Raw genomic sequence first — 12,234 nt, forward strand, 5'->3', positions numbered from 1 at the left:
AAAATAAAATAATAATAAACTTGCCAGATGAACAGCAAACTTACCAGTTTAGACATTAAGTATTTTTTTGAATTCACTAATTCATCATCAGTTATCTTTGTCATAAGTTAAAACTGATATTCCTTATGATCAACTGAATAAAAATTAATTAAAAACTAAGCCAGTTATCAGGTCAGGTTAGTTATATTAATTTATTTGTATTCTTTTTATTAATTTTTTATTAATATTCTTTATAAAAATATCTGTATATCCATTTTTGGTTCGCTATAAATTTTATTTGCTTTTTCTTTGTCTAATCCTATTTTTTTATCGTGTGCATATTGTGTATTTTGTGTATCATACCATAATATATGATGATTTGATTCTCGGTGGGTTTATATTATATGTTGGTTTTCCGAAAATCTTTTGTTGTTTTCATTGATGTTTATCCTACATCTAAAAAAAATATATATCTTTTATTATCGGTTTCTGCAGTAAGTTAAAATTTTTTGTTATATAAATTTAATGTGTTTAAAATTATTTGATGTACATTTTTTATAATACGATATTAAAATATCATCTATATATCTTGTTCGTACAGCGGTATTATGTGTACACATACACTACAAATTATTCAAAATGATAAATTTTCAGGTATAATAGCAGAAATGGCATGTCCACTGATACACCATCTTTTGTATATAAAATTTATCATTGGATATAAAATAATTTTGTTTAAAAATGATTTCAATTAAATTTTCTGTAATCTCATTTTCAATTTTTTTTTGTATCTTCAGTAGTACCTACTGTTTTTATCATATATATTTAAATAACTGATGATGAATCAACGGATAGGAAAAGGTACATCTTATGTAAATAGGCAAGTCTGCTTTGAGTTGCTACTAATTTGGTGTATTTGTGGAGATTTTTGTTGGTAATGATTAATTGCAACAGAGTGAACATGTTTTTTTATTTAATAATTTTAAAATTATATTTTATCTATATATAGAGTGATTGAAAAGTAACTTCCTATTTCAAAGTACTTATAAATTATATATTTATGGTAATTTTTGTTTCAAATTTTTTGTGTTTGATCTTTAATGTATGAGAATGTAATCTGTTACTCTCCACTGAAGACTGCAACAATCACATTGAGTTTGGGGAGAATATGCTGGCACGGTATATGAAGATTAGTCAGATCTCTTTAAAAATATCCTCTGGAGTGATGAAGCAGTATTTCACTTTACATCAGTGGATTTGTGAACAGTCAAAACTGCAACTATTGGGTGGTTGAAGATCCTCTTGTTATATCTGAAAAATGAAGAATCAGCCCAAAATAATGGTGTGGAGTGGGATAACTTCGGACAGGATTGTAGGACCATTCATTCTTTGTAATACCATGAATGCTGAAAGATACCTTACCATTCTGCAAGATGAAATTTGGCCAGTTATCAGTGCTTGGGAGAATGTTGCAGATATGATTTACATGCAAGGTGGCATCCCTCAACATTTTGCTATTGTCGATTATGAATGCCTGAATTCCCACTTTCCTGGAAGATAGATGGGTCGTTGTGGCTCGTATAAGTGGCCAGCCAGGAGTCCTGACTTAACACCCTGTGACTTTGTCTTTGGAGTAGGTTAAGGAGCAAGTCTACTGTACCAAATCAAAGGCTTTGGAAGAAAATGAAGGGTGAGTATGAGAAGTTATGAGTTTCATTCCAGAAGAGTTCCTGGTGAAATCAGTTGCTCGATTCCTGGGCGGATCAAGAAGCTGGTAACAAAATCTGGTGTCCATATCAAATTTGAAATATAACTTCATGCTAAATGCTTTCCTCTAGTATCCATTTCTTGTAATCCACCGGGTTGGTCTAGTGGTTAATGCGTCTTCCCAAATCAGCTGATTTGGAAATCGAGAGTTACAGTGTTCAAGTCCTAGTAAAGTCAGTTATTTTTACACGGATTTGAATACTAGATCGTGGATACCGGTGTTCTTTGGTGGTTGGGTTTCAATTAACCACACATCTCAGGAATGGTCGAACTGAGAATGTACAAGACTATACTTCATTTACACTCATACATATCATCCTCATTCATCCTCTGAAGAATTATCTAAACGATAGTTACCGGAGGCTAAAAAGGAAAAAGAAAGAAAAGTATCCATTTCTTGTAAAAATTATAGTTAATAAATTATATATATATATGAGAGGAAAAAAAGGAAATATGGCCCACACCAATAAAGAAAATGCTGAAATTTTGGCAGAAACCTTCAATAGACTCCTCAACTGTTTTTGAGACTTTTTGAGATTTACACTGAAACTCCAGTTAAAACTTCACCAGTAAATATCAACCCGCCAACAATTCAAGAAGTTCTCGCAGCCTTAAATGAAATAAAAAACTACAAAGCAAGCGGAGAAGACCAGCTTTTCGCAGAACTCTGGAAACACTCATCAGTTTATTCAGTCAAAACTTCCCTACATCTATGCCTCGTGAAAATATGGAACGAAGAAAAACTTCCAGAACACTGGACCACAGCTCTCATCCATCCATTACATAAAAAAGGGGAAAAAACTAATCCGGAAAACTACAGAGGCATATCTCTCCTGGATTGCACATACAAAATCCTGTCGAGAATCATATACAACCGATGCAAAGACCAACTTGAACTGTAACTTGGGGAATACCAAGGGGGATTTAGGCCATGGAGAGGTTGCCCGGAGCAAATAATATCCCTAAAACCTATGATGGACTTATATAAAAGACGGAAAAAACAACTAATAATCACCTTCGTCGACTTTAAAAGGGCCTATGATTGTATACACCGACCATCCATGCTGAATATTCTGAGAAACCTGGGCCTTCACCCTAAACTCGTAAACATGATAAAATTAACTTTAACCAATACCCAGTCCAGAGTGAAATTCAGAGGTGAACTCTCTCAACCCTTCTACATAAAAACTGGATTGAGGCAAGGAGACGGCCTCTCACCACTCCTTTTTAACTGCGCCCTTGAATTTGTCATGAGAAAATGGTATGAAATAAATCCCAAAAATATAAAAATGGGTACTAAGAAAAACTCCATCACACTAAATTGCCTAGGATTTGCAGATGACCTCGCTCTTTTAGCAAATAATATTCAAGAAGCTAAAACACAAATCATGAGCCTTCAAAACCTAGCACAAAAGATAAACTCAACTAATGGCCATAGATCCTCTGGTAATAGAGCACATTACGGTAAACAATCAGAAAATTAAAATAGTAAAACAATTTAAATATCTAGGGGAAATAATAACTTATAATTTAAATGAAAAAGTGACATGGCAAAACAGGACAAATAAAATGATTAAATCCCAAAAATTAACTTGGTCAACATATAACAAAAAATGCCTTTATGCTAAAACAAAACTTAAACATTATAAAACTGTAGTACAGCCAGAAGTCACCTACGGAAGCGAGACCCTTTTCAAAATCACTCAGAAAAACCGAATTGAAAAAATTCTGAAAATAAAGAGGAGAATTGTCAGAACGTGTATCAATAAAAAACACCAAAAAGAAGGCCAATGGTGGATTGTGCCAAATGAGGTGGTGTATCGAGAAATAGAGCCTGTTACTGATACTATGCGGAAAAAAAGAATCTCATTCTTCGGTCATCTCATAAGGACACCGGAAACAAGACTGTCAAGAAATATCATTGAAAAGCTCTGGTTCCAAAAGCTAGAAGTAGGATGGATCAAAGAAATTAGAGAAGATATGAAAGAATTGGGAATTTCCCTGACTGACCTACAGAATAAAACTGGAAAAATTACAAAGCTAAAAGATAAAAGCATTAGATTTAAACAAAAGACAGACAAACGACAAAATACAACGAAGAGGGTGTTTATGGATGAAGAAAAGAAAGCAAGATCTGAACGGATGAAGAAATACTGGGCAGCTCGAAAGAGTAAAATAACACGCTTTTCTCAGAAAAGATCCAACTAAAATTGACTTAAGTGGTCCCATGTTGGCCGTAAAAGCATAATAATAATAATAATATATGATTTTAACTGTTAAATTTAAAAAGAAAAAAGTGGAGTGACTGCACTTTAATAAAAATTTAACATGAGTGTTACATTGTATAATAGTGCATGCATAGCTTGATTTATTCCTCCACAGTTTGTGGACAGAGAATTACTTAAGACTTCATTGTTGTGATCATCATAAGAAGAAAGTATCAGTCTGGAATAAGTAAACTTTTATTCAGACATTTTGTTCTGGTTTACTTTACTGAAAAATGGCAATAAGCTTAACAAGGAATAAACTTTTTACTGAAAAGATCCTTGTCACATATTTGAATATTTGGAAATTATTAAGAGTTCAATTAATAAAATTTAGACTTCATGAAAAATTATGAGAGCCGCTTCTTGACCTGAAAGAATAGAATGCATCACTGTACCATAAATGCTGGAAATCATCACAGTAGATATTTTAGTGAACAAATTCCACATCTAGGTAGGGCTATCTCAATACCATTTTCCAGGAAATGCTAAAATTGTTAAATCGTAAGATTATGGAAAGATTACTTATTTCACTGATATCAAGCACAATATCTTTACATAGTAAATGTTATCTTATTAACTGCTTAAGACCCTCTAGAATTGCTCTTATAAAAGCATGTTAACTCCACAGTTTCAGGACTATTGTCATCTTTGTCATATATATCTGAATATTCATCTGACGTCAAGGTGTTTCAAAATTTGGTTTGCTGTAAACACGGCATAATGATAATACAAAATACTGCCTTCATAACTTTTTATAGTACTAGTGAGAAATTATTGTATGCTTTTTGAAGAATTACTACTATTTGTTTTTATTTATATATTTATTAAAAGAGAGTTATATTTTTTATGTTAACATGTGAGGATTGTTTCACTTAAACACTAACATAATTTACAATGTAATTGTATTATTATTTTTAGATACAGTCAGCTTTAATGTATGATGCAGTTCATTTATTTGCTGAAGCATGGATAAAACTTGGTTCTCTTTACACAACCCCGGTGCCGATTGATTGTTACTCAAAAGAAGGTGTACAAAAAAGTATAATAAAAATATCAAATGGATTCCGGTTGCTAAATTTCATGAAACTTGTAAGTTATGTTGTTAGTAAATAATGTAAAAATTTTATCACTCAGTGAATTTCTCTTAAAAGTATGCACTATCAAAAAAAAGGTTTAAAATTTATAAATAAGGAGCAGTTTAGCAACTGGCAGTTGACATGGCCAAGTAACTATACTTTGATTTACCATAAGGAGGAAAAGTTCCTCTTACAGACAGTGTTTGTACATCTTTATTAACATTTTCTTACATTAAAAGTGCTATAATCACTTGTGGCACATTAGCAGGTGCCACATAAAAATTTTCATGGATTTTTAATCGAAAAGCTATCTTATGGTTTCTTTTTTTGTTAACTAACTGCTTGATCGTGTTGAATACTACTGCTTCTGTTAGGTTAGCAAACACATGTGGTAGATCTACATTACTGTAGATTGTGCTAATCTACTCTGTTGTACATGTGTGTATGTGGTGTGTGTGAGTGTGAGTGAGTGCGCATGTGCACACACGCGTGTGTGTTCAGTTACACAGATGGAGGAGATCCTACTCTGTCTTTAACTTTTAAAATTAAAATTTTTTACTTCATTGATTAAAATAGTAAATATATATCTCTGTGGTTTTAATATTTTATATTAATTTATTTTGAAGAAACAGAGATCTCTGTAAAAGTATTTAGTGAAGTTTACAAGAAAAACAGTAAGTGAAAACAGTTAATACTAGAAAAGAAAAAAATAATACTTTTAGTATTTAATACTGCCACTGAATTTTATTGAAATAGAAAGCGTATTTTTTTTTTTACTTATTCTATGACACTTTAATGTAATGCAAATGAAACAATATTATCTGATATTAAGCACATAAAAATTACAATTCATTATTATAAATTTACAAAGGTTTTATAGTAAATAAAATGACAAAATAAGAAGTATTAAAAAGTTGAGGATTCTTTATTAAATAAAATACTGTTTTCTATTTGCACAACTCTAAATAATAAAAATGCACACCCAAGGAAATGTTTTTGATTTTGGTAATAGTCTTATCATTCTATTTCGTAATTGTAATATGAAGACCGATGAAGTTTGAATGATCTTAATGTTGAAAATGTTGTCTTTAAATTAAGGTTATACAATTTTCATTTTTTATTACTGTGCTGATGACATTTATTTTATTGTACTTATTTAGATATAATAAAACAATCATCCATTAGAAATAAATCAAAATAATAATAAATTATTTTAATATAACTTTTTTTTTTTTTGAAGAGAGAAAATGCATTTACACACAATGTGTGAGACTCCCATTTACAGACTACCTACTAAAAAAAAAAAAATCAAAAAAACATTTTTTTATTTTATTTGGATAGCCTCTCTTATCCCTTCTGACTACTCCCATCCTCATTGCTCAATGCTTTAAATATGAAAATAACTTTGTGTATATTTATCCTAGATTCTAAGGAAGCAATGTCCAAGAGATTACATTCAACTTCATAAGTTATTTGGTGTGGACTCGACCCTAGATGGCGTAACCTTCAAAAGAATTTTCTTTGCTCAGACTCAAACTTTAAACTAGTAATTTCTGTGTCACAATCCCAAATCACAGAACAGTACTCCAAGACTGATCTGACAAGGGTTTGGTAGAGGTACCTAATAATGTTACGTTGCTTGAAGTGCCTAATACCCAAAAAAGTAACCCAAGATTCCTTCATGCTTTCAATGTGTTGATGTTCACGTATTGAGTAAAAAACAACTTATCATAGAAGTTAATAGCTGAATCACAAATTGTCTGTACATGATGTATTTCTTGGGACTCTATGAGGTATTTGTACCTAATCAGTTATGTCTTTCAAATATAGGTCGTAATAACAGTTTTTAATTTTCATTCTCAGTCGACTATTTGTGTCTGTGTATCTTATTATAGGCTTCCTCTTGAAGTGCTAAGTAATCTTTGAAAGAGTTCATTTTGCCACATATTTTGACACTGTCAGCAAATTTCATCATCTTTGATTTTGTACTTTTCTCATTGTCACTAATAAACATGAGAGAAGTAGACCTAAGTTTGACCTCTGCAAAATGTCAAAAGTTACTACATACTTGCCACCAGAGACCTGAGATTTCACCATTCACCTTAATCTTAAAAATTGTGTTACACAAATATGAATGGATCCATTTCAGCTCAGTACCTTTTACAGCATAAATTTCTAAATTTTATAACAGGATGTCATGAGGAACAATATTGAAAGCCTTTCTGAAGTCAAAGTAGGTGGTATCAACCTGTCTATGGTTTTCAGCCGCTGGTACAAAAAGGATGAGGTATCACTTAGATTTGCGGCAGTAGATATCCTGGCCACAAAACCATGCTGCCATTTATCAATAAATTTCTTTAAATTGTCATAGACGTGGCTGGTATCTCTTTCGAAAAACTTAGTCACTATATTTTATAATAGAAACAGGTTTGTAATTAGAAATAATACACAAATCCCCTTTCTTAGGGATGGGTGAGACTATTGCTTTTTCCCAGTAACCAGGGAATTCTCCAGAATGTAGACTAAAACTGAACAGCCAGGTTAAGACAGGGGAAATTAGCTCGCAATGCTTTTTATTATAAAAGATGGAATGCCATCACTACATTCACAGATTGGCCTCTTAAGCTTCACATTACATTCCAATATTTTATTTTCAGTAACATCAGGAATGTCAATAGTTACTGTAATGTGATGGTTTTTATTCAGTATTAAAAGTGCATCTATACTTACTAATATGGTGATTGGAGATACTTTCCAAATTCTTCACATAGTTCTTTGCATCTATTATAACCTTGTCCTGGATCTTTACTGGATGTACTCCATGAGAATCCTTCATAAAGGATTTAACATTTTAAAAAAAATTTGCAAGCTTTATTTTCAGCTCATTCTCTACTTTTCTACCTCTTTTGAAGGCATCTCTCCTTAGCAGCTCCTTAGCCTTTTTCCTTAAAAGAGCAAACCATCATTAAAGAGTAACCCCGTTTTTTATCATTTTTATGAGTTACTTTCTTACTCTTCAGGCACTTAATGAGCTCCCTGGGAAAATTGGCAGCAAAAATACCTAGCGTTATGCTCCTCACAGGTTCTTATTCACTCATTCTTTTGGAAAGAATATTTGAAAAGGCACTGGCAGCATCACCAATATTTGAGGAATTTGAGTCTACATTCCAGTCTGTCTCCTTAACAGCATTACACATACTGAGATAGTTTCCTCTAGAATAAATATAAGCTTGTCTGTAAGAATTAGTAACTACAGCCTTTCTTATATAAACATACACTGTAAGGGCATCATGAGGATCATCAAGTAAAACAAGATGGTGTATTTTCTTGCCCACACAGTTACGTATACTTCAGGCAGCATAAGGTCCGAGGTAGAAGAATGAGTTTCCGGCAGATAGAAATTACATTGGTGTAGTCACTTAACACTGGTAATATACATAGCCTGTTAGATTTCAAATGGCCTAAAGAGCTGAAGATGTTCAAAAAATAAGCTGGAAATAATAAAAAAACTCCAGAATACAGCTGAAAAATCAACCTAGCTATTCTAGAAGGTATTATTGTTATTATTGTCGTTAATCTTTTTTTTTGATGAATTAATTCTATTATTATTATTTTGAAGTTTTAATTTTACAGAGTAAATTGCTACTGTTTTAGCATCTACTGTGTTTTATTAATTTTGCAGTTTTGCAGTAACGAGTTTCGACCACGCGAAATAAGAGTAAATACAGGAGTAAAAAAGAGTAAAATGACATGCAACTCCCCGAGTAGGTTTTTCTTTCCGTCTAGCCTCTTGTTAATTAAGTCGCGAGGCGGTTTTCTTACATCTTATCGGTAACAGTCTAATTGCGATCAACCGTCCTCCTCGACGGCCAACCAGGAGTCCCCATATTGATTCTAATACACTTTTCTTCATATTTTTATAGTTTTTAAATTTAATTTATTTTTGGTTTTGTTTAGGTCGTTAGTTTTCTTGTTCACAGATTGGCCACTATGGCCAAACCCGTTGCTCGGATTATTGCTCTGTTTGTTCTAGTATCTTTTACAGCAAGCAGAAAACTCTTACTTGTGCCGTTTGTAGATTTAGATCGCATGTAACGTGTCTAAAGATTACAGGCGACGAGTATGGAGAGTCAAGTTTTAAATGCCAGAAAAGTTTGAATAATTATCGGTAATGAATCCGCAGTTAGACCTGCCTGGACTTCCAATTATTTGGGAAAATGAAAATCTTTCATCTGGTGTTATCTTGGCTGATTCAAACAATGGCGAGCAAGTAATTCAAACTGTAAAAGTTCTTATGGAAAAAGGTATTTCGTAAATCATTCGTAAATTCCAATATGAGCTTTCTTATGTTACGCTGAAGTAGTGACGCTTCGTGAGGAAAATGATGCATTAAGTAAATTCATTGCGAATTTTAAAAGTTAAACGTCTGGAACTTTAACTATTTCTGCTTGCAAAAAAGTTACAACCAACAGTAATAATATTGAACTTAATTAGCTAGGAATAATGAGATTGAGTTTGTTGTAAATAATAATAATATGAATGATAGTGAGGAGGAGCATTTACTTTTCATCGAAAGATCAGATTCAGAAACAAAAATAAAAATAAATCTATTTTTTAGTTTTAATATGCAAGTTCTGTAAAAAATAATGTCACTGCTCCATCAGTGGAGATCAATTCTGACGTTTCTCATCGGAATGAATTTGAAGAATTAAAATACCCAGTATACGTCTTGGGCTTCTGCTATACGTAAAAAAATGGCAGGTTGAATAATGTTAAAGTGAAGTTTTCTAAAAGGGACGGCATTACCAAAAAAATTGTCATTAGTAAATGCGAGGATCAATCTAATATTGTCTGCCTTAAGTGTAGGGCAGTTTTTGCTACTCAATTTGCCTCATTTGTAACCGCTGAAGATGTTAAGACTCTGCTGGATGATCGCGGTTTAAAGCATTTAAAATTGACTCGAGGAGCCAGGCTTCTCGAAGCTTTGAAAGGTTGATCTGCCATTATCTCGTTACTGGGTTATTGTAGTCGAACAATAACCTCAGATTTTTGTTCAGGGTCAAACAACCTTCAAAATCGACATCCCACTCGGTTTTTTCGAGGGTGAAAGGGTGCGGGGGGGTCGAACTTTAGTTGGGGGGTTGGGGGAAGTGATTTGTATCTGTCCAAAAATGTGGTCGGATTTTTTTTGGGTCAGGGGTCCAATGGGTCGGGAATGGCGTAAACGCCGAGAAACTGATGGAAAAGGCTGGGAGCGGATTTTTTTTAGGAGGGTTTGGGACATTTTGTGGTTGGGGGGGTCAGGAGATAGAGGAGACCCAGAGATAGAGGTGGTGATCCGTGGGGGTTTATGTCTAGGGGGAACGGGAATCCAGAAATATGAGAAAAAAGATTCCCCTTGTAATTGTCTCACTCAATGACGTCACTCTCTTGTACCGTCTTGTCTTTAGACTTAGAAATTTAACTAATTTCTAGGTTAAATATGTACAATTCCTGTACTAAAGTATAGGAAAAAACAAAAATCTGTATAACTAATTAGTCCGTTGTCCAAAACTCACCAAATTTTGTGTCCATATTCACTTATTATTCCCCAACAAAATGCAATCCACAGTTCCAGAAAAATCACTGAAAAACCAATCCAAAAACACTTATAACAGCGGAGCAAAACCATATGTCTATAAATTTGCACAATCCCAACTCGACTCCCTAGAGCTAGACCTACAGAGGTTGATCTAAAATATAGACCACAAAAGTTGTTTAAATATGTAAAGTCCTATCTTAATGAAAATTGTGGTGTGAGTACAAATAAAAAAGATAATAACATAATTACTGATGCAGAAGAGTTATGTGAAAAATTTGGATCTTATTTTCATTCAGTATTTCAAATGAATAATCCTACATGTCATCGGAGATGGAGATTTCAGTATGGATACTACTGATGTGCCATTTGTTAAAAAAGAAGTATTAAGGGCTATCAAGTCTCTTAGACACAGAGCTGCTGGTGTTGATGGTAATACACCGTTTATTATCAAAGGCCTGGGTAATTGTATTGTTCCAGTATTACAACAGCTGTTTGACTTAAGTTTAACAAGTGGAAAGTATTTATTTATTTTTTATTAGTTACTATTTATTTTCATTTAAATAATTACTGTAAAACAATTATAATAATTATTATAAATTTCTTGAATTGTTAGCAATAATTCACTCAGATCTCAATCCAAACGATAATAACTAGTAGCTTATTAATTAATGCTAATTAATTTTATATTTTGCAGATGCAATCGGAAGGAATGTCTGGGAAAATGGCTTTTGATAATAGTGGTTTGCGTAATTATTTTTCTATAGAAATTCTACAACTGATTGACAAAGGTTTTAAAAAGCTTGGCTCTTGGGATCCTAAAAATGGTATCAGTTATACACGTACAACTAGTGAAATGGCAGGAGAACAGTTACAGAATATAAAAAACAAAACTTTCATCATCACCTCTAGAATTGTAAGTCAGATTATTTAATATGTATTATAACTAGAGCTAGATACAATATTATTAGTTTTAAAATTAATGTAATTTTATTAAAAGTCATAAATTAGAGTATTTGAAATAACTTAATGTTTACATTCAGAGTTAGAATATGAACTAAAATATAAAATGTAGGGAATGCACAAGAATGTGATGTGCAATATGTAATATTTGCTTTAAATTAAACAAATAGTTTCTGTATTTGTTTTCACTTTTATTTTGTTTAAGGTAACAATATGTAAACTGTTATGAAATATGGAAGTAACATATAGTACAGAGTATTCAACTTATAAGAGGCCCCATCACTCAGTGGTTTATACTAACACATATTTTTGTTAAAATGCATGTATTGGTGTGTGATGGGTAAAATAATGTGGAAGATGTTGGTACAACTGGAGCTGGAGTGGAGAGGACTGTTTATTGCCTGCACATTTGAGTATTGCCTGTCTGTGTCAAGCATTGGCTTTTGCCAGTGCTTGACACAGTGAAAAGCGTTATTCAAAAGTTAGTTAAAAAATTTTGTGAAACAGGTTTGGTGTTAGAACAAAAACGTGCTCAACACAGGGCAGTTTTAATGACACAGATTGTACAGGACATTAAAGCAGCAGTTACAAGATCACTTCATAA

General features: G+C 32.6%; 1 protein-coding gene across 8 annotated transcripts in view; it reads left to right on the top strand.

The window, feature by feature from the left end:
- LOC142323471 (glutamate receptor ionotropic, kainate 2-like) overlaps positions 1–12,234 on the top strand; it is a 74,557-nt gene that overhangs the window by 27,659 nt on the left and 34,664 nt on the right. For all 8 annotated transcript variants that reach the window (XM_075363134.1, XM_075363132.1, XM_075363133.1 and 5 more), the window contains 2 exons: positions 4,932–5,102; positions 11,365–11,583. In XM_075363134.1, the coding sequence (XP_075219249.1) occupies positions 4,932–5,102; positions 11,365–11,583 (390 nt within the window). The remainder of the gene's footprint in view (positions 1–4,931; positions 5,103–11,364; positions 11,584–12,234) is intronic.

The sequence above is a fragment of the Lycorma delicatula genome, chromosome 4, assembly GCF_047948215.1.
Source record: "Lycorma delicatula isolate Av1 chromosome 4, ASM4794821v1, whole genome shotgun sequence".
NCBI lineage: Eukaryota > Metazoa > Arthropoda > Insecta > Hemiptera > Fulgoridae > Lycorma > Lycorma delicatula.